The sequence below is a fragment of the Lactuca serriola genome, chromosome 7, assembly GCF_051521515.1.
Source record: "Lactuca serriola cultivar US96UC23 chromosome 7, Lser_US96UC23_V15, whole genome shotgun sequence".
Lineage (NCBI taxonomy): Eukaryota > Viridiplantae > Streptophyta > Magnoliopsida > Asterales > Asteraceae > Lactuca > Lactuca serriola.
This window is the reverse complement of record NC_136414.1, coordinates 43,668,770-43,691,796: the sequence shown is the minus strand read 5'-3', so window position 1 is coordinate 43,691,796 and position 23,027 is coordinate 43,668,770. Positions and strand designations below refer to the sequence as shown.

The following is a 23,027-nucleotide window of genomic DNA, read 5'->3' as shown; positions in this document are numbered from 1 at the left end:
AGAGGTTAAATGGATGATGTGGTTGCAAAATCCAATCCAATCCAATTCAAACCTTTCTACTTTTTATTATTTTTAATTTCAGCAACTTTATATGAAATACACATATAAAAATAAATACTAAAAATCTTAAAAATATATATATTAAAAATAATAAATACTAAAAATCTTAGGAGGATAATAACATTTCCTATTTGTCCATTTTAGGTCCCTACGTATTTTTTGTGTGTATTACACCATTAAGGTTATTCTAACCGTTTACAAATAGTTCTTTTAACAGGAAGAAACCGGTAAAAGAGATTATTTATGAATGGTTATAACAACCTTAATGGTGTAATACTCACAAAAAATACTTTAGAGACCTAATATGGACAAACAGGAAACGTTATTACCCTCCTAAGTCATTATCCCGTTATTTTATAAAATGGTGAACCAAGGTTCTTCAACAAGTTCATCAAGCAATACTTAATATCAAAATTTTTAGTAAAGACCACCGAACATATAATATTTGGCTTCATTAAGAATGATCCAGGACGTAATCCTGGACGTGAAAAATAAAATAAAAATTTCGTTACGTGTTAGTATTTTTTTTCTTTAAATGATAGGTTAATAAATTCAAAGACTTTATTGACTAAAAATTATATTCAAATGTCGACTATTCTCAAATACTATTACGGTTCATTTATTAGAATTCAATATGAATTCAAAAAATATTGTTGGGAACAAAATATTTAAAGATGAAGTGAGACCAACAACAATTTCAAACGCATTTTATCACTCTGCATAATATTTTCAAAACTCAATAACCATCTGCATCTTCCGCATTCGTATGTAGCTACCATGGCCGCATTACAACCGGACGATTATACTTTTTTTAATTTACGTAAAAAATATTCTTAATTTATGAAATACTTCTTTAAATTTTTGTTTATAGTTTAGCATGTTAACAAACAAATCGAAAGTGTTTTTTTTTTATTGTGTAATTTAGAATCTTACTAATAAATGAAGGTTTTTTTTGCCACTTGTCAAACTCTCATTCAATTTGCCACATGTAATTTTTCTAAGATTTTTAAAATTATTATTTTCCACTTGTCATTTTTTAAGGATTTCACATTTCTTAAAATAAAATTTTAATAAATTCTAATGGATTATATATATGTAAGGTTATCATTCTATTAATTTGATAATATATTCTCATAAATGCTCCAAAAGATTACATTTTGTATGGACAAGCATTATTTTATAAAATATTTAATGTTTATATATTTTCATATTAAAATTTTACTTTTAATAAACCCGTATAATATACGGGTCTTACACCTAGTTAGTTAATAATTAAAAAGAATAGACTTTTCTGAAGTGGGCCGGGCTGATATTTCTCCCTTAGGAGTAAAGTGGACCGACGGCTGCTTCTTGCTTAAAGGGCCGGACCATGTGCAGCTCTCTCCGTGATTACTTATTACCCACGTCACGCTTCAAATCAAAATTGACTTGAACCGAATCGAACTGAACCGGGTTTGAGTTCCATAGAAAGAAGTTTGGAAGTGAAAAGGAAAGACAAGTTTGTTGCCACAAATATCAAAACTAGCCTTCAATAAACTCTTTTGGTTTTGTGAGGATAAAAGTCGCCCCCTTATTTTCATCTCTCCCGACTTCCTCCTGCAACTATCCTCCTTCACAAACCAAACGACAACGACAATGGAAGCTTCATCTATCATATGCGGTTCCGCACCATTACAAGTCAAGTCTAAGTCCCCCTTCTCTTCATCCTCTTCGAACAAATCCAATTATGTCGTATCACGTCGTAACCTACCGGCTAACAACAAGAAGACTGTTACTTTGCGCTGTTTCCATACACATAGTCGCCGGGCAGTCACCGCTCCGCCTCGTTACTTCATCTCTAAGGTGTGTTTTTTTTTTTTTTTTTTTTTTTAATCTATCGTCGGTCTCTTATTTATCGATTAGTTTGGGAACAAACAAAATCATAGGAATCTTGTTTGGCAGCTGTTCGTTCTCGTATCTTGTGTGTAACAGATTTTGTTTTGGAGGAGCTCTTTCAAGCTGTAATTTTAGAGCATGGCGATGTTTACAAGTTATTGATTGAAATACACACAATTCCCTTATTCCTGATTCATGAAGTTTATTATAGAACTTTGACAAATAATCACAACGCTTTTGTCGATTTATTAGGTTAAAGTTTGCATTTTTCATGGGATCATATGTGGAATAATTGATGATTCTAGCTGATTGTATAACTTTGAATTGAACATTATCTTCTTACATGATTTGAAGCGGAAATAAATGATGTAAGATGGACTTTCCCCCTTTTTTTAGTATCTTTATCTGACTAAATTCTGTGCCTTTTACTATAGATTGTTGGGGATAGAATAACTTCTCCACTGGATAAACCATTGATTCAAAGGCCATTGCTAGATCAATGTACACGATTCTCTTGCTTTCATCATGGGCGAAGAAAACGGACTCCTATATGCAATTCTACCTCAAGAATGCTGTCGGACAAATCTATATTTCATATCTCAAAGCATGGAGTAAACAATGTGCCTGTAAGTTCACTAATTACATCAAATTACATATGATCATGAATCCTTTCTGATCTATATCTTACACATTGTTAGGAAAAACGAGTCCAAGTTTCATGTGCAGCTGTGGGCCCCGATGAGCCACATGCAGCAAGCACAGCATGGCCAGAGAGTGCTTTAGAACAGCAATCATCTGATCTATTGTTTGACACAGAAAGCATTGAATGGAGGAGAGAGTTAGAGGGTTTTTTAGGTTCTGAACTTCCATCACATCCCAAGTTGTATAGGGGACAATTGGAGAATGGACTTCGGTACCTCATCTTGCCCAATAAAGTTCCACAAAACAGGTTTGAAGCTCACATGGAGGTTCATGTGGGATCAATTGATGAAGAAGATGATGAACAAGGTATTGCACATATGATTGAGCATGTCGCGTTTCTTGGAAGTAAGAAAAGGGAGAAACTTTTAAGGACTGGTGCACGATCAAATGCTTATACAGATTTTCATCATACGGTTTTTCACATCCACTCACCTACTTCTATTCAGGTTTGTAAAATAAACCTCTCAAATTTATTTAATATTTTCTTATAATCCCTTTTCCATCTTTCTTTACACAATCATTTGATCTATAGGATGCTGATGATGATCTACTTCCAACTGTTTTGGATGCTTTAAATGAGGTATGACAAGTTTGGAAACACCATGATAGTTTATTGTGAAGTTTAATAATTGTTCTTCATTGTAACAATTGTTATTTTTATGATGTAGATAGCTTTTTACCCAAAGTTTCTTGCTTCTAGAGTTGAGAAAGAAAGACGTGCAATACTATCAGAGTTGCAAATGATGAACACTATTGAGTACCGTGTTGATTGCCAGGTATTCAAATAATTCGTTTTTCTTGTTATTGTTGCCACTTTTTTTGTAATCAGTCTTTTATTTTGTAACCACAGTTGTTGCAACATCTACATTCTGAGAATAAATTGAGTAGAAGATTCCCAATTGGATTAGAAGAACAGATTAAAAAGTGGGATGCAGATAAAATTAGGAAATTCCATGAACGTTGGTACTTTCCAGCAAATGCAACTTTATATATCGTGGGGGATATAGACAACATTTCAAAGACAGTGCATCACATTGAAGTATGCCATTTCAGTGTTAGAATCTTCATTTTGGTTTTTAAAATTGGTTGATATAAAGATTTTTTATGCAGGCTGTTTTTGGAACAAAACATGCTATCAATGAAACTCCTGTGCCACCTAAAACCAGTGCATTTGGTGCAATGGCTAGCTTCCTTGTACCTAAATTCACAGGAGGGATATCAGCTGATTCATCACATGACAGATCATCATCTCTACAAGTGGACCAATCAAAAGTTGTTAAAAAAGAAAGGCATGCAATTCGTCCTCCTGTAGAACATAACTGGTCTCTTCCTGAAAGAAACGAAGATCTCATATCTCCCCAAATATTTCAACATGAACTGCTTCAAAACTTCTCAATTAACATGTTCTGCAAGGTAAGAAGCAACCCATAAACTTCCAAATATTTTATATACAAAAGTATCGATGTGTTTTTACATGTTTACCCTTTTGCAGATTCCTGTGAACAAAGTCAAAACATATGGCGATTTGCGTAATGTTCTTATGAAGAGAATATTCCTTTCAGCTTTACATTTTCGAATCAACTCAAGATATAAGGTGGTGTATCTCATGAAACTTGATTTGCTATTTTTGTTTTGTGCAAATCTTTTATTAATAAAAAAGGTAACTTTACAGAGTTCTAGCCCTCCATTTACATCCATTGAGTTGGATCATAGTGACTCAGGGCGTGAAGGATGCACAGTCACTACTCTTACAGTCAGTGCTGAACCTAAAAGCTGGCAAAGTGCAATTAAAGTGGCTGCACAAGAGGTTTGTAGTTGTACTTTTTAATAACAACAATAATAATGATAACAATTAAAATTATACATGTTTATATTTTTTTGGATCTTGTTTTCAGGTTCGAAGGCTTAAAGAGTTTGGTGTTACAAAAGGAGAATTAGCGCGTTATCTTGATGCATTGTTAAAAGATAGTGAACAGTTAGCTGCAATGAGTGATAACATTTCATCAGTTGATAATTTGGATTTTGTTATGGAAAGTGATGCACTTGGACATAGGGTTATGGATCATAAACAAAGTCATGAAAGTTTGATTGCAGTTGCTGGAACAGTCACTCTTGAAGAAGTAATAATGTCAACTTTTCCTAAATGATTAGGAGATCATAAGATTGATTAATTTTGTTGAATTTATATAGGTGAATTCCATTGGTGCACAAGTGTTGGAGTACATATCAGATTTTGGAAAAGCATCTGCACCTATTCCTGCAGCCATTGTTGCATGTGTCCCAAAGAGAGTGCATGTTGATGGAGTTGGTGAAGTTGATTTCAAGATAACTCCAAATGAGATAACAACTGCAATTGAAGAAGGTTTGAAGGAACCCATTGAGCCTGAAGCAGAGGTATATCTCAATAAGTGATTATTATATTAGATTTAGGTTTTTTAACTTATATTTTGTGATTACAGTTTGAGGTACCCAAGGATTTGATAACCTTAGAACAGCTGGATGATTTGAAGTTGGAACTAAAGCCATCTTTTGTATCTGTTGGTTTAAACTCAAATGATACTAAAGTTCATGAAAAAGAAACAGGGATTACTCAGTGTCGTCTCTCTAATGGGATTTCCATAAACTACAAGGTATAAATTTATTGTAATTTTTATAAATTTCTTACTATTTAACTTGTATGACTGACATGACATGAATGTTTGTTGTTTATGTCAAATAAGATATCAAAAACAGAAACATGTGGTGGGGTGATGCGGCTTATAGTAGGCGGTGGACGGGCGGCAGAGACGCCGGACACAAGGGGGGCGGTTGTTTTGGGTGTTCGGACTTTGAGTGAGGGAGGGCGTGTTGGTAATTTCACAAGGGAACAGGTAGAGCTATTCTGTGTGAATCATTTGATCAACTGTTCATTGGAGTCAACAGAAGAATTTCTCTGTATGGAGTTCCGATTTACCACAAGAGACAATGGAATGCGTGCTGCATTCCAGTTGCTTCATATGGTGCTTGAGGTAAATATAATTTAATTCAGATTACTATATTTATAAAATGGTAAATGATTGATTATATATTAATATTTATATATATTTACATCATGATGCAGCATAGTGTGTGGCTTGAAGATGCATTTGATAGAGCAAGACAATTATATTTATCATATTATCGCTCTATTCCCAAAAGCTTGGAACGTTCAACTGCTCACAAACTCATGATAGCAATGTTGGATGAAGACGAACGATTCGTGGAGCCCACACCAAATTCTTTACAAAATTTAACATTACAAACTGTAAAAGATGCAGTAATGAGTCAGTTTGTTAGTGATAACATGGAGGTTTGTTGCATGTTATTATTTTATAATTTCATTTTATAAACTGTAACAATCGGCTAATTCACTCTTAGTTTTTTATATAAATAATAATAGGTGAGCATTGTGGGAGATTTTTCGGAAGATGATATTGATGCTTGTGTGATGGATTACTTGGGTACAATTAAGGCAAAAAGAGGAGCTGAAAAGGCTCTGGAGTATACCCCGGTTGTTTTCAGACCTTCTCCTAATGATTTGCACTTTCAGCAAGTGAGACCAAAAATGCAAAATTTTCATTTTATTTGTGTAATTAATCTGGAATAATTGTATAAATATGTGGGGTTTTTTTTGTACTTGATAATAGGTGTTCTTGAAGGACACTGATGAGAGAGCATGTGCATACATTGCGGGCCCCGCACCTAACCGATGGGGATACACGGTTGATGGAACCGACCTTCTTGACTCCATAAGTAATGGTAAGCATTATATAAATAATTATTTCATTTTTTTATATATCTCACATGTGAAAAATATCTGTAAAACTAGAAACCCAAGGGCAGATTGTGAAGACAGAGAATATGAATTTTGACCTAGAAAAACGATCACGGAATCACCCGTTGTTTTTTGCAATTTCTGTGGGGCTGTTAGCTGAGATTATTAATTCCAGGTAATTCTGGGCATAAAATTATATTTTATTTTTTTAATTGTTGTTGATAAATTCTGATGTTTTGTTTCACAGGCTTTTCACGGAAGTTAGAGACTCACAGGGGTTAACATATGATGTGTCTTTTGAGTTAAACCTGTTTGACCGGTTGACTCTCGGTTGGTATGTTATCTCAGTCACATCTACACCTGGCAAGGTGAGTCAACTCAGTTTACAAGTAGTACTTGAGAGAAAATATTCTTTTTTTTCTTTTTTTTTAGTTTTGTAACCTGTTAAGAGTCTAATTTCAGGTGCATAGAGCGGTTGATGCTTGTAAGAGTGTCTTACGAGGCTTACATAGCAAAAAGATAGGGGATCATGAACTGGACAGGGTTTGTTCTTACATTATTTGAAGTCCATAATATACACAACGCGTTTTGATCTTAGTTTTTAAAATTACGGATTTGACCCTTGAGGTGTATTCTGTTGATTGACTCTGACAGGCTAAACGGACCTTGCTGATGAAACATGAAGCTGAAAGTAAGTCGAATGCGTATTGGCTTGGGTTGATAGCTCATTTGCAGGCTGCTTCTGTCCATAGAAAGGTGATATTGTCTTATTATTAATTGACAAAAGAATAAAAAGACTATTTTACCCTTTTAAAGTCAAAGTCAAAACAAATTGATCATATTTTTAACTTTATTTTGCAGGATATATCATGCATTAAAGATTTGACAATGCTATATGAAGCTGCAACTATTGAAGATGTGTACTTGGCTTATGAACAGTTGAAAATTGATGAACAATCTTTGTACTGTTGCATTGGTGTTGCTGGTGCTCAGGCTGGTGATGATGTTTCAGGTACTTTTTTTTTCTTTTTTTATTTTATTTAAAAAAAGAGTTTGTAATTTATGATATGATGTGCAGCAGGTTCTTCACAAGAGGAAGAATATGTTGTTGGAGGTATCCCTGGTGTTATTCCTGTGGGGAGAGGCTCCCACATGATGACAATGCCAACAACATAATATGATCATTAAAAGACGAGAATGCCCTCATCATTATCATCACTATTCATCTGCATAAGAAGGGATTTATGTAAACAATAAGTCTCGCTCTCAAATCAAATAGCGTTTAGTTGCAGGAAAAACTTGTGTATTCTTCTTCTAGTTCAGTCATATAGTTATTAGCTAATAATGTACATGTACTTTGTTAAATAAAGACAGCCAATAGTCTCTTCACACTATCTATTTTGTGCTTCTAGAATTTAGAGTATGGATTATTGCATGGTCATATAGATGTTTAATGAGTGAAAGAAATAACATGTTTATGTTTATGTTGATTTGTTTATTTATTTATTTTTATCTTATTACAACTTTGTATTGTAAAAAATCTAAATTGTCATAGCCTTGTGATTCAAATACAAATTTATTTTTATTGCGATAATTTGTCAGATTTTTCAAAATATGGTTTTATAAGAAAAAAGTTCAAGTACAATACAACTTAGTATACTTTTAATGTAAAATCCTGTAGTTTTCAAAATATGGTTTTATGTTGATTTGTTTATTTATTTATTTGGAGAAATGACATAAATGCCCCACAAAATATTTAGGGTTGGTTGATTCAGTCTCTAAAGTTTTTGTCGGACTTTATGGGGTATAAACTATGATACAGCCTTTTTTTAGTCTCTTTCAACCTGTAATTGTAATAGCCGGTTCACCATGTGAACTATGAGACAGTGACCATTTATACCAAAAAAGTCACATTGTGTCCCTATAAAACCAAAAAAATAAGTTTGTGGACCAAATGCTTATGCTATAAGATCGAAGTGATTTGGGAGAAGAAGAAACATGATAATGGAATTAATTAACGCTAACAATCCAGATGCTAAACCCCAGGTTCGTTGGATCAACCATGTGACACCACTACCTCCGCCATCAATCCTAGCTGGAAAACAAGAAAAAGAGAAGAAACACTCCATTTAAGAAGTAGAATGAGCTATTGGAGTAGGAATTTTGAAAGATCTTGACATCAACATACATGTTTCTTCATCTAATTAAGTGAAATTAAGTAGTTCGTTTTGTTTATTCGATGTGAATTATGAACTTTTTAGGTTTCCATTTTTCAATTTGAAGTTTGTGCTTCTGTGTTGTGTGCGAATGAGCAAAAACCGAACCGAAAACCAAAAAACCAAAAAAAACTGACATAACCGAAACCAAAAAACCGAAACCAAAGCAATAACCGACGGTTTAGGTTTGAATTTTACAAAAACCGAAAAATAACGGTTTGGTTCGGTTTTGATGTATAAAATCGTTCATAAAAACTGAACCAACCCACATATATATTATTTATTATATTTTATACTTTTTAGTTTTAGACTTTAGACTTTATCCCTTTAGTACTTTATGTTTATTTTTAACAAACTGTTAATGTTGTTAAACTTTGATCTTTTGAACACTTTCTTGCTTTTAGAATATTAGAATTCGTACTCTTTATTTTAGTATATTTAAAGTAGATACAATACTATTTATTGCAACGTACTTTCACTGGGTTTGAACCCAAAAACTAGAAAAAAAAACAGGAGCTCATAAACCCACGGTTTAAAACCGAAAACCTATAAACCCAACCCGGAAAACCGAAAAACCGAACTTATATGGTTTAGAAACCAAAAAACCGACTTTCTACGGTTTGGTTTGGTTTTAGCCAAAAACCGACCCAAAGCAACCCATGCTCATTCCTAGACTGTTGTGAAATCGGTCTTGCGGTATAAACATTCGATCCCCGAACTTATTTTTTGGGCTTTATAGGGGTACAATGTGAGTTTTTTTTGGTCTAAATGGTCATTGTCTCATGGTGAACCAACTATTACACGTTTAAAGTGATTAAAAGAGCAGGTCGTTTCCTAGTTTATACCCCCATAAAGTCCGACAAAAACTTTAGAGATTAAATCGACGAACCCTAGAAACTTTGTAAGACATTTGTGTAATTTACCCTTATTTATTTTTATCTTATTATAGCTTTGTATTGTAAAAAATCTAAATTATCATAGGCTTGTGATTCAAATACAAATTTATTTTTTCTTAGCGATAATTTATCAGAATTTTCAAAATATGATTTTATAAAGAAAAAAATTTCAAGTACAATACAACCTAGTATACTTTTAATGTAAAATCCTATGGTTGTGGATCCGTTCCACCATTTGATGTTATAATAACAAAAAAAAAAAAAAAAACAAATTGTATATAACCTTAATTCTAATTAAGAATCATAAATTTTGATTTCCATTAATAACTTTTTTAAAAGTTCATAATACATTTTAAATATTTAATTAACTATCTTTTTTATTAAATTATATATTCTATTTGAAATGAGTACACCACAACCCATCTCCGCTTTCTCTACCTCCACCTTATTTTACCACCATGTATGTCACATGAGAGAGAAGAAATGTATCCCAAACAATAGGCCAGGTGTGGTAACCATTGAGGTGGCAAACCACATCCTTTGCCACACACCTACCCTTCGACTTTATTTGTGCGTGGTTGACCCCACACATATATGTTTCATCACGAGGTTTTTGTTAACATCATCATTTGAAAATAGAATATGGAAGTTTTTCAAACATAAAAATACATTTTACACTAAATTACCTAAATGTTCCTTATAGTTAGGTAAATCATGCAACTTGAGTCCAAGTTTTGTTTCCTGCAATATTCATCGTTTAGGTTCATTTTTCTTGCACAATTCATTTTCTTTTTATAGACAATGTCATAACCTAACCGTTAACTCTCACCATTTGCCCTGGCATGCGATGACAAATTTGTCCATTTTTTGTGCCTATTATCTTTTGAATGTATGAATAAATTTATATAGAGTACCCACTCTTATCTCTCCTCCCCATATACTATATTTCTTTTTTGCTCACCCCTACTTGTCAATTTTCTAAAAGCATGAATTAAACCAAAGGAGATGGTGTTTTGTAATTATGGATAAGTTGCGATGATACAAACCTTGTGGACAAGCACCAACTTTGGTCGTAGATTTTGGTCTTGTTCAAAAACCAAGTTTCATGGCCTTTATTGGTAGGATCAACCCATCTATGTGTCCTAGATCCATTGATATCATACCAAGTTTGTTGAAGGCAATAAATGCGGTTAAAGCCATTGTTCATGAATCTTCAATGGAGTCAAAGAAGTCTAGGATGATGTTATTTGGCAGTTGGTGTTTTTCATCTTGTTTTATCTTTAATTTTCTTCATATTTGGTCTTTTGTTGACGTTGTGTGGAAGTCCTAAGTTTTTTTTTTTTATTAAGGGTTTATAATTGAAGAAACATATGATTGTCATATTGTAATATTTTTGTGTAATGTAAATTATGGTTGTTACAAATCTATTTGCTATATATTATGTATCCATATTGTTAAATTTGAAGGCACTGAAACTAGTTTATGATCATTAATTGGCCAAAAGATATTATAAAAAATGGGAATAGTTGTTTTGCATCATGTGGTATGTTACCAAATACGGTATTGTACTTTACACCCAATGTTACCCAATAAGGCAATGTGATTACCTGCCAAAAACATGTTATGAATTGCCAATGTAAATTAGAGACAAGTATACAACATGCATTCCACATAAGATGTACATAATTAAAATTCAAAGTAACAAGGGATACAATCACCACAGTTCATCCAGAAAAGGATATTCAAAAACTTACTAATAAGGGATACAAAATCATTTGCCTAAATTTGTATCCCTCAACTACAAACCATACTATTATATGTTCATTGGAATGGTAGTTAATGATCCACTGACATCTTTGAGAATGACACGTTTCTTTAGCTTCTACTTAATGATCCTCTTAAAAGGCCTTATAAACAACTAAGCCCATCACCTTCATCATCAGCAAAATACCCAGATCCGTCTATACCCTCATTTCCTTCATCCTTGTCACCAACCACCTCGTCCATAACATCTTATTCTATGCTTGGATGATCATCATTTAACATCTTGTTTTAAACTAATTGATGCATATTTGGTGGGATATTTGATATAAGAAAAGTAATATGAACAAGGAAAAGTAAATAACCTGATTAGATCAAGGATAAAGTACATAAACACCTCCACAATCAACCAAATTGGTAACTATATATTGATGTTAATAGTGATAAAGCAACATCACCACACTAACAACAATCTAGAATTGACTCCTTTCATGTATAAACGCTCAAAATCAGCTTCACAAACTATTGTAAATTCATTATCCAAAAGATGATTTGGTAGTATAACTTGGAACCCTATATATAGGGCCAGAAAACTAAAAGGAACATAAATCTTGGAAAATGAAAAGGCTAAAGAAAGATCAAAAGTTGGAAAATAATTGAAGTACTATTAAAGACCTGTTAAGGAAGCATTAATAGGATGATTAGGAAGACTCTTCCACTCCTTTGGGCTGCCAGAAAACTATCCTTCTCCCTTTTAGTGTTTCGAACCCAAAACAATCAAAGCCCAATGTGAGCTGGAGAGATGAAATGGGCTAGTCTTGTACTAGCTAAAAATTACATGGATGCCCCTGCATCAACCTCCTGTGGATGGGAAGGATTTTCCCTCAGATATCCAATAGACCATCTTCAAGATAAGAAGAAATATCCCCAACATTGAAAGTTGCTTATATGTTTGTATCCCCCTGATAATTCTAGTTTGTAAGCATTATCTCCAATCCTTTCTAACACCTAAAATGGTCCATCTCCTCTTGCCATTAGCTTGCTCTTCCTCTTTGAATGAATCTTTCCATCCTTAAGTGCAACCATATGAGATTTCCAGGTTTAAAGAGAGCCTTCTTGCGATGCTTGTTAGCCTTTTTCTTGTGTAAGTTGTTGACAACTTGACATGCTCAATCTTTGCTTTGACTTGTTCATGAATCTTTTGTATTTCTTTGGCTCGAGTTGATGCATCAAAGTGAATTTCACTACCCTTAGGAAATGATATTAGATCAATAGGAGTAAGAGGATTCACTTTTTAGATCACTTCAAACGGTGTGTGTCCAATAGTATAAGTTTGAGATCCATTATAAGCAAACCTTGCTCACCATGCTTCTTAACAAGGTTGTGAGTGTACACTTGGTTATCTCTGTTTGCCCATCTTTTTGTGGATGATAGGCATTGTTGAACAATAGCTTTGTTCCTAACAACTTCCATAACAAAAGTAGCTTAAGAACATGACATCTTTGTCAGAAACTATTGTCTTAGAAACACCATGAAGACGCATAATTTCTTTAAGTAATCAGCAAAATGAATGGCATCGTCTGTTTTGTGATACAGAACAAAGTAATGAGTATACATGCCTTGATGAAACTTGGTTTTAGCTTGATGATATGTTGCACATCTAGCAATAAGAGTGGTAACATCACCTTCCATGTGTGGCTAGTAGAATTGTTCTTGTAATACATCAATGGTTTTGTTGATTCCAAGATGACCACCCAATCATCATCCTCTATGTGCCTCTCTAATTAGTAGCTCCCTTATGGTTCCTCCTTTAGGAACACAAATTTTGTTGTTCTTGAAAATAAACCCTTCTTGGATGATATAAGAACCGCAAGCTTGATCATTGCATTCTTCAATAACTTCAGAAAAATCTAGATCATTTAGAAACAGTTGTTTAATGAAAGAAAAGCCTAGCACTCTTCCCCAAGAAAAGCGAACATGACATATCTTCTTGAGATGGCATCTGCAACAATGTTGGAACTTCTTGTTTTATACTTTAAGACAAAGTTAAATGATTGGATAATTTTTACCCATTTCGCATGTCTTGAGTTCAACTTGTTTTGGCCATTTATATGTTTTAAAGCGTGATGATCAGAATGTAAAACAAACTGCTTAGGCCTCAAGTAATGACTTCAATGATCTAAAGCACATACAATAACATATAATTACATACCAACTATAATTCTTCTTTGTTTCATTCAACTTTTCTCACTGAAATAAGCTATAAAGCGTTTATTTTGTACCAAAACAACCTTATGACAACAACGCTTGCATCACACTCGACCTCAAATAATTGATTGAAATGTGGAAGGGCCAAGATAAGAGACGTGCACAAAAAATCTTTGATTTTCTCGAACGCATTATGGGTAGATTAAATCCATTCAAAAAGAGCCTTGTTTGATACACTCTTAAAAACCCAAAACGTAGCTTAAAGTACTTGTTCTATGCACTTACCATAAGCAGTATTTTGGTTGAAATGCGTGTTTATTCCACGAATTGACCACATATTTGTACGCAAGTAAAATGTGAGAAAAACAAAGCTTCACAGACGAAATAGATGGGCAGTCACAAGAAGCTAAATAAGATGCATATAACTCACCAAAAAAAAACTCACCCCTTTCATTCTACAACAATTTTAGAAGTCACATATAGATGCATATAACTTACAGACCATAAAAAAAATAAAAATAAAAGTTTCAAAATTGTATGAAAAAACACAGGCTTCACGCCCCCGCTCCATTACTTAGTTGCAATGTCATACGTATATTCATAGCCGCCAATTCCGCAGCCAAATACCTAAACACATACGGCATAGCAACCGTCTCCATCCCTTTACTTGTCCCACAATTAACACATATAACTTTCTTCGGTACCCTGCCAGGTGGCAGCCCAGCAATCTCCCTCATCGCCTTTTTCTGATGCTGAATCAGCGATGTTGTCAGAATACTCCCACAAATCGAACACACATCAGCAATATGATGATCAGAACTCGTGTGAAGCCTATCATGTAACAAATAAGCCGCTCCATGAGCAAGAAGAGAATCCCTCTCCATTTCACCAAACCGAATCCCACCTCCTTTCTTCCTCCCCTTTATCGGTTGCCTCGTAACCTGGTCAACCGTTCCCGTTGACCTAACCTGAAACACACACAAGTGAGAAACGAGGTTTTTTATCTAGCAAATGTCGGAATCGGAATGGAAGATTCCAATCGGAATCGGAATTGGGGATTCCATTCCGTTACCTGAAACTTGTCGGAAACCATATGCCGGAGCCGTTGGTAATAAACCGGACCGATGAAAATCTCGCAAGTCAATTCCGTCCCGTAAACTCCACTATACAAAACTTCCGTACCGTAAAAATTAAAGCCACGGGAAGTCAACATTGACCCGAGTTCATTAACGAGAGAGTCTTCTTCATTTTCTAGGGTTCCATCTGGTTTTTTAACTGAGCTGGAAAATGGTGTTGCATCTACAAATTTTCCATGTAAAGAGCCTCCTTTTGCAGCTATGGATTCTAGAAGCATTGCAATTGTCATTCTAGAAGGAAACGCGTGAGGATTTATGATTAAATCAGGTCGCATTCCTGTAACTCCTGAAAATGGCATATCGATATCGGGCCATAATTGTGAGCATACACCTTTTTGACCGTGTCTACTGCTGAATTTATCACCAATTACAGGGTTTCTGCCACGTCTTAATCGTATGTTTGCCTGTTTGATTATATGATTTTGATAATTAATGAACTTTTTTTTATGAAAAATGAATAAATTGAATTACCTTTTGTAATTGTTTTTTGTTTTTGACATCGATTGCAACGTAATCGACTGTTACGGGTTCCGAGCCTTTTAATTTTTGGTTGAATGAAGTGCTTGTGACTTCATTGTACATGCTGTAATATGGTTCACCTGGTTTTATTTTCTGAAAGTTGGTAGGGTGGTTGACTAGTCAACATTCTATAGAGATAGAATATATTAGAGAAAAGTAGAGATTCAAATAGAAGGAGAAGAAGAACCTGGCCAACGTATGGGAGTCCATCTGAATCGATGAATGAATGTGATTTTTTATCTAAATTGCTTCTTCTGAATACTCTATTGGCACGATTGGATTTGTTCTTCTCATCAGCCAAATCAATAGATTCAGTCTGTATTATGTAAACAGTATCCATCATATTAGCACAAAATCAAAATTAGCAACATATATATATATATATATATATATATATATATATATATATATAGAGCATAGAGAGAGGATTTATTTACCTGATAAATGTGTCCATGAGCAAACCCACGATCAACAGATGATTTATTTAAAACCATAGCATCTTCCATATCATATCTGATGCATGATAATGATGATATGAATCACACCATGAAAAAAAAAAGATAATTAAATTGTTTCTGAAAACAAAAGAATTACCCTGAATAAGCCAACACAGCCACAATTGCATTTGTTCCTAATGGAGAGTCATCAATCCTATACTTTTCATATGTAGCAGTGCGAACTATCGGAGCTTGAGGAGTCTGCAATAACCAATTTTATATAAAAAGAATCCTTTTTTTCTTTTTTTTTTTTAAAATAAAAAAAAAAAAGCATAAAACTGTTAAAAAGAAAAAGACAAACCTGAAGGTGATAAAGCTTTTGATCTGCACGACAATTGATTCCTTGTGAAGAGAACCCCATTGTTTGTTTTGCCATCTGCCCAAGATTTCACAATCTTTTTAACCACTAAAACAATAATACATCAAAAAGTTATTTTTTTAAAAAACAAATAAATAAAGACCTGACACTGGTACATATTTCTTGGACTCTGATTATGATCAGACCAAGGGGTAAGATTGCCAACAACACTAAGTATTCCAGTTGGATGAATTTCTTCATGAGTAGCAGGAAACTCCTTTAATCTTCCACCATTTCCTCCATCTGGACACTCTATCTCCATATACACCTACCAACAAACACACAACATTTTCATTTTTCTTAAAAAAAAAAAAAAAAAACAAGATTTCTGTTTCTTGATCATGTAAATATAATTATATATTTACCTGTTCAAAGGGACCAATCAGTTCAATATTATTGTTTTTTTCCTCTGGAAACTTCTGTTTAACAGGGCGTATAAATCTTGAAGGACTTGTAAACAGATAAAGACCAGGGAACGCACCCCCCATGCTTATAGGTACATACCCCACCTCCAGATCTTCAGGGATCTGTTTTTAATTATATAAACTTTTTAAGTCACTTTTATAAAAAAAAAATTAAAAAAAAATAAAGAAAGAAGAAAGAAGAAAGAAAGCAAACCGCTGAAGCTGCTGATAGTTTTAATTTTCGTAAATGGTTGACAGCTTTTTCAACTATATCAGTGGGAATAGCACCAACAACACGCCCATCAAGTAGAACATGAAGAATTTCAGGAGGACCAGCTTTGACAAGTTTGGGAATTGCAGGGGTCATACCCGCTCCAACCAGAACACTTAGGATAGATTTGTTTATTTTTGAGAAATCTCTGATTATTCCTTCTGAATCATAATACGAGGTGATACCTATAAAGAGAACAACATCTATTAGCATCAAGAATATAAAGCATTTACAAATAGGAATGCAGTTCATTTATTTCTTTACACTTTTTAAATTCTAGATATAAAAAACAAAACATCAAAAAACGTGTGAACTTACGACATGAGGCAGTCAAATGATTCAGCAGTCCACATGGAGAGCCATCTGGCGTGTGAACAGGGCATACAAAACCCCATGACCTGTAAATAAGGAAGAAAAGAATATATATATATATATATATATATATATATATATATATATATTATACATAATATAAAGAAAATAAAAAAGATTTAGATTTAAATTTAAATTACATACTCTGGCAACAATTTACGCACACTTGTAGTACGAAGTCCTGCAAGTGATGAGCCTCTATGAACAGCTCTAAAATGTGACAAAAAACGGAGGAAATTCAGCCTTTCTGCTTGAACTGTCATACCAGCTTTCTAGAAAACAAAATGTGATTACCCAAAGTTAAATTTTTTAAACAATTTATACAAGATTTATTAAATAAATTAAATACCTCTTTCAGATCAAGAGTTGACTGTGTAACCAATCTTCCAGTCTTCAACATATTTTCAACAGCTGAACCGACTTGTTTTGCAGGATTCTTATCCAATGCCTTCTTAACATCAGCTACTGAAATAATTAAAACCAAAAAATAAAAACAAGGATTTAGATCAACAATGTTTTAACATCTAGAGTTTGAGTAAGTTATAGGGTGACATGGAATGGAACATACAGCTTCCAAACTCAAAGTTTTTCTTTCTGTTATCAGCTTCATCTTGAAGTAGTTTTTTAGCTTTTAGCAGCCATTCCTGGAGCTTTTCCTGAAAATGAGCAGGAAAAAGATTGTCTACTCTTCCATATTTTCAAAATGTATGTATGCTTAAATAAATGTAGTTGATTTTTACCTTAACATATATTGTAACCAAGTGACCTGGCAGAAGAACTTCCTGAGTTTGCAATGAATCAGGGTTGTCTGGTATAGAGGTCTGATCAATAAAAGAGAAAAGTTTCTGCACCATGAAGCTGAAAAAAAAAAACATATGTCAGAATTTTCAAAGCCAAGAAATTCAAAACTCTTATCATAGAAAGTGAATAATCTATAAAATGAGATTGAGATTGGCTCACATTAGCAGATTAAATTTATCATGATTGTTATCAAGATGAACCAATATGAATTCTCTTAGAACAGCATCAGCAACCTACAAAACGAAAGAATTTTTTTTTTTAAAAAAAAAAAGGTTAAAAAAGAGAAAGTAAGATTGCAAAACTGATAAAAGATGTAAAGATTTATTTATATACACTTACAGCAGAGTGACTTTCGTTTTCCATACCATCCATAAAAGGTTTGAAATACTCTCCTGAATAAAGATGAGAAAAGAAGAATGGAGTTTATTTAGTTGACTTTGGGTTGACCATTAAGTAAGAATAGTAAAAAAAAGGGTGATAACAGATTATAATTAATTACCAATATATTGCAAGCATTGTATGCGAGTAAATAAATTCAAGTCTCTAACTTCATTAAGAATAATCTTTGCCCTTTCACTCAAAATCTGAGTACCAACACAACCCATTGCCTTCTCATATTTTTCATTGTAGACAGATGTCAAACTCATAAAAATTTCATGATCAGTAGTATCAATAAGTGCCTGTTGAAATTTAACAAGATAACACCTGTGTTACATACAAATCATGTCAAAAGAGCAAGATATTGGATAAATATGTACACTAAAGTACCTTCAAAACAAGACCTATGGGTAACAAGTTTTCCCTCCCTCGTATCCTACAAATGTTACAAAAACAGTCAGCTGTAATTATTTAAAGTAACCAAAAACTTTTACATACTATAAATTATTAATTACCTAAACCCAACCCTTGCACTCCCATTGCTAATATAATATAAGTTGAGAGTCACAGCTGATTGGTCTTCTCTAACACATCTGAGAAGGTAACAGAAAGAACAAATCAACAACTATATTCTAAACCTAGAAAAAGAATGGAGAAACCTAGAAGTAGTTACTCTTGTGTTCTAAAAATAATAACCTTATCACCACAGCTTTATCAGTGAACCCTTCTCTTCGGTTTTTAAATGCACTTCTGACCATACTAGTTGGCTGCAAATATGGACATTGATGATTAGAAAAAGTGGTCAATAAAAAAGTCAAAAGAAAAAAGTGGGGAGCAAATATCTATGCAATGTTGCAATTCTTATTTTGGCTGAGATCATTATCATTATCAATTCTTTTAAAGATTGCAATAACTTCTGTAGAGTATACAAATCAACTTACATAGTTTCTTTTTGGCACGACTAATAGCCTGACAACTCTTTCAAGTCCATTTAATACAAAGTACCTACATAAGAAATAAGAATTGAAGAATTGATGTCCCTGTATATGACATAAAAAAAATAGTAAACCATAAAAATTACTCACCCTCCCATTTCTGATGGTTCTTCATTACAAGACACCAGTTTTTGAGGGTCAGCACCTTTAAGGTGACAAAGTTTTGACTGCAAAAAGGTTATTGAAATGATGAGTAATAACAAGAAACAATGAAGGGACATTGTTTACATTCAACATAACAGGTAAATAGATATCCATGTGGTTTATAACATAGAGTCTTTTATACCAAAATAAAATAAAGATCAATGAAGAGACATTGCTTACCTTTAGCATAACAGGTAACTGTCCAAAATTAAATTTTTCTCTTATAACAGCTCCACCAGGTCCATCACCATATTTGAAGCAAACATCTACCAAAAATTTACCAGTATAGGAAATCTTGGCCTGTCTACACTGTAATATGAACATACAGATAATCCAGTAAGTTTCCATATTTTTTCCCTGTTAAGGGAAGGAGAGGGTAAAATTGTCTATTGCTGTGTATTTTTACCTCAAAAGGATAGAGAGATTCACGAACTGTCCGAGAAAGGCGCTCCTTTTGGGGAGGATATAGCTCAGGTTTTTCAAACCAGAGTATGATTTGGGTCAAGAACAAAACAAAAATGACACAGGAATTCAAGTTGTATCGAAATGTATGGATAAACCAAGCAAATAGAAGAATCTGTAATTGCTCCTCAAGTGAAAACTTGTACAAAAGGTAACAGATTCCAGCATATTCAAGAATTTATCTTATTTTTACAAGAAGAATGAATTCATAGTCTTAAAGTTAATAAGAAGCCAATTAGATTCTAAAACGCGAACACAAAAAGAACACCTTATTCATCAGAGCAATAAAGCAGATTCAAAGAATAGAACTTTCTAGTTTAATAAGCTAACAAAACCTGCAAACAAAAAGGTTCCGAATTCCATTCCAGAAACCAAATTTGTTGAAGTAAAGATGAAAAAGGAAAGGTATACTGAACCCGGTTACCGACTAAATTCTATTTCAATAATGCAATTTTAAGGAAACAAGTAAAAGGATATTTCTTAGCTTCAACTGGGTGTTAGAATCCACGACTTCGATGGGTTTGATGTTCATGAGTGCCTTCTCTAGACCATATTCGATGAAGTGGTCGAATGAATGAATATGGTGGCTGAAAAGCTCCCTTAACGGTTCATAGTCGGGATTGTTGGGTAGGTGCGGCGTCATTCTATGCCTCCCTGAGACCCTTGCTACTGCTTCAGACTTCATGGTCCTTACTCCTTAGTCCTCGTTGTTCAACTGATGATGATACTGCAAATGCTTTACGGTGGGGAGGAAGAAGGGTTTTGTGTTTAGGGTTTTAAGAAGAAGTTTAGTTGGTTGTAGATTTTGAACGTTTGGACACTTTGTTCGTTTTTTAACATATTTTGGCACAAAAGTTTAGTATATTGGCGTTTTAGGCCCCTTAAGCGGAATACATTCTATACCAATTCATTTTTTATTAATAAAACTATAAAATTGGTATATATGGTTTGAAAAAATTATGGATAAAGTCTAAATTAGTCTATCTGGTTTGAAAAAAATTATGGATAGGGTCAAAAAGGTTTTCAATTTGTATGTAAAATCCAAAATCAAGAATTTTCTGTGGTTTTGTCCATTTTGGTCATTAATAAACTTGAAATGACAATTTTACCATTTTCATTTCTTTTTTGTATTTTGTTCATATTATCCTAAATACGTTACTAAAACAAAAAATAAAAAATAATAGGCCTATCCACTGCACCGCCACCAGTGATCTCTCTCTCTCTCTCTCTCTCTCTCTCTCTCTCTATATATATATATATATATATATATATATATATATATATATATATATATATATATATATATATATATGGAAGAACTATGAAAACACAAACAAAACTTTAAAGAAAAATTTCATACACATATTAAGAGTAAATACAACAGTGAGAAGACTATGCAAATGTAACACCCAAGATTTTGAAAGCCAAGAAAGTAAAGGAAACCCTAAATTTAAGAGGGACTCGGCGAGTCCAAGGAAGGACTCGGCGAGTCGGAGCGGGGTCCGGGTCAAGGAGTAAGTGACCAACTCGGCGAGTCGGCCAAGTGGACTCGGCGAGTCTGATCTGTGCGAGGAAAACCCTAAATCCGGGGCTTGGAGCCTATTTAAACGTCTCAATCTTCTTCCTAGGGCTCCTTTACAGCCTCTCACACCCAGAACGTCGCACCTTAAGCCCCCATTGTGATGATTCATGCTTTGGCCATTTTTGAGTGATTTAGAAGAAGAAGAAGAAGTGGGAATCTTGGAAGCATCAAGGAGTGGCTTTGGATCTGAAGTTTGGGGAACATTTCAGAGCATTGGAAGGTATCAATTCGTTTCCCTCCTTTAGATCTTCTTTGGTTATGAGTTTTGGGGCTTTTAAGCCATGCCTAAGATCAATTTCAAGCTTGAGGTCCAGATCTGAGGTTGCTACCTCAGATCCATGCTTGTGTTGGTTTAGAATCCCGTAAAGTATCAGTCATTGGGTGGATTTTGGAGCCTCTTGGTCTTAAACCCTAGTTATTGGTGCATTTTGCCTAAGATCTCCCTCTCTACACGTAAAGTTTGCAACTTTACGTGGGGAATAGGCTTGGGAAGGGTAGATCTACAGTTTGGAGTCCATGCATGACTCGGAAGTCCTCTGCATGTAAGTGGATCTTAATGGACTCGGCGAGTCCCTCGAGTGGACTCGGCGAGTAGCTTGAAGATGAGGAGGAACTCGACGAGTGGGATGAACAGCTCGTCGAGTCGGATGAAGATAGGCATGAACTCGGCGAGTTGGATGAAGATTGTCGTGTGCTCGGCGAGTCTGTTCTTAGACTCGGCGAGTCAGGTCGCGTGGTCCCAAACCCTTCAAGTTAAGTCTCGAGTCAGCGAGTCGAGCCAGGACTCAGTGAGTTGGACAGGACAAGAATCGGGAATCAGTAGACTCGGCGAGTCAGGGGCTGACTCGGCGAGTAGAGTCGCGAGTGGAAGGACTCTAGACTTATGAACTCGACGAGTCAGTAGGGTGACTCGACGAGTAGGGTTGACCTGGAAGGTTGACTTTGACCAGGACGTTGACTTTGACCAGAGTTGGATTGGTTGACCTTTGAAGGTCAGTTAGACTAAGTGTTATGTTGATATTGGTAGCTCGGGGAGCTAGCGGAGCAGCAGTTCGGAGTCAGTGGTCAGGTAGCGGTCAAAGGGGTTAGCAGCAGCAGTTCAGCAGTATCAGGTGAGTTTCCCTTTGTATGAATGGGTCTACGGCCACAATGCCGGCCCATGTAGTTATGAGTAGAAGACCCGGGGGCTAGCCCTAGGCACGATATGCTAGTATGATATTCGGACGAGGTCCAATGATAGAGGGTGGGTGCCCAAGGAATGGTTTATGCGATAGTTTATACTTGTTGTCTGCGTGATACTTGTATGTGCCTGGTAGGGAGGTGAGTGTGGGCGAGGTCCCGTATCTCACCAATAGCAGAGTGTGGATGGTGTTCCACATCTCAGTAGCAGCAGAGCAGGGGCGAGGCCCAAGTTAGGAAAGGAGTGAGGGTGGGCTGGGCCCGTATCTCACTATCAGCAGGAGTATGGACGAGGTTCGATGACTCATCAGTAGCAGGACACGGGCGGGGCCCAGAGATAGGCGAGGCCTTAGAACAAGAGTTGTTAGTATATGTTTATGTAATGTTATGTGATATGTTTATGTGCTATTATATGTTA

General features: G+C 34.7%; 2 protein-coding genes across 3 annotated transcripts; one reads left to right on the top strand and one right to left on the bottom strand.

Moving 5' to 3' along the window:
* Nucleotides 1-1,560: 1,560 nt before the first annotated feature.
* Nucleotides 1,561-7,914, top strand: SPP (Insulinase (Peptidase family M16) family protein). 2 transcript variants are annotated; one of them, XM_079010583.1, is made up of 22 exons: nucleotides 1,561-1,902; nucleotides 2,370-2,561; nucleotides 2,634-3,083; nucleotides 3,170-3,217; nucleotides 3,306-3,413; nucleotides 3,488-3,676; nucleotides 3,748-4,050; nucleotides 4,130-4,231; nucleotides 4,310-4,444; nucleotides 4,533-4,757; nucleotides 4,828-5,031; nucleotides 5,097-5,267; nucleotides 5,358-5,645; nucleotides 5,738-5,965; nucleotides 6,056-6,208; nucleotides 6,303-6,414; nucleotides 6,485-6,605; nucleotides 6,678-6,798; nucleotides 6,893-6,973; nucleotides 7,085-7,186; nucleotides 7,292-7,442; nucleotides 7,512-7,914. In XM_079010583.1, the coding sequence occupies exons 1-22, from the start codon at nucleotides 1,696-1,698 to the stop codon at nucleotides 7,604-7,606; spliced, it is 3,786 nt and encodes a 1,261-aa protein (XP_078866709.1). In that variant the 5' UTR covers nucleotides 1,561-1,695; the 3' UTR covers nucleotides 7,607-7,914. The 2 variants fall into 2 exon arrangements, with proteins under 2 accessions (XP_078866709.1, XP_078866710.1); XM_079010584.1 differs by having other exon boundaries at nucleotides 1,564-1,902; nucleotides 7,509-7,914.
* A 6,019-nt stretch (nucleotides 7,915-13,933) lies between these two features.
* On the bottom strand, nucleotides 13,934-20,645 carry NRPA2 (nuclear RNA polymerase A2). The gene is made up of 26 exons (XM_079009147.1): nucleotides 20,326-20,645; nucleotides 19,793-19,875; nucleotides 19,567-19,695; nucleotides 19,333-19,409; nucleotides 19,189-19,252; nucleotides 18,944-19,014; nucleotides 18,763-18,840; nucleotides 18,638-18,683; nucleotides 18,369-18,549; nucleotides 18,209-18,261; nucleotides 18,029-18,102; nucleotides 17,809-17,926; nucleotides 17,637-17,724; nucleotides 17,418-17,533; nucleotides 17,213-17,340; nucleotides 17,015-17,094; nucleotides 16,640-16,881; nucleotides 16,387-16,548; nucleotides 16,125-16,289; nucleotides 15,965-16,039; nucleotides 15,761-15,864; nucleotides 15,604-15,679; nucleotides 15,354-15,482; nucleotides 15,119-15,259; nucleotides 14,584-15,051; nucleotides 13,934-14,479 (listed from the first exon to the last, which is right to left on the bottom strand). Exons 1-26 carry the CDS (start codon nucleotides 20,531-20,533, stop codon nucleotides 14,066-14,068), a joined length of 3,570 nt encoding a protein of 1,189 aa, XP_078865273.1. The 5' UTR covers nucleotides 20,534-20,645; the 3' UTR covers nucleotides 13,934-14,065.
* Nucleotides 20,646-23,027: the final 2,382 nt, after the last annotated feature.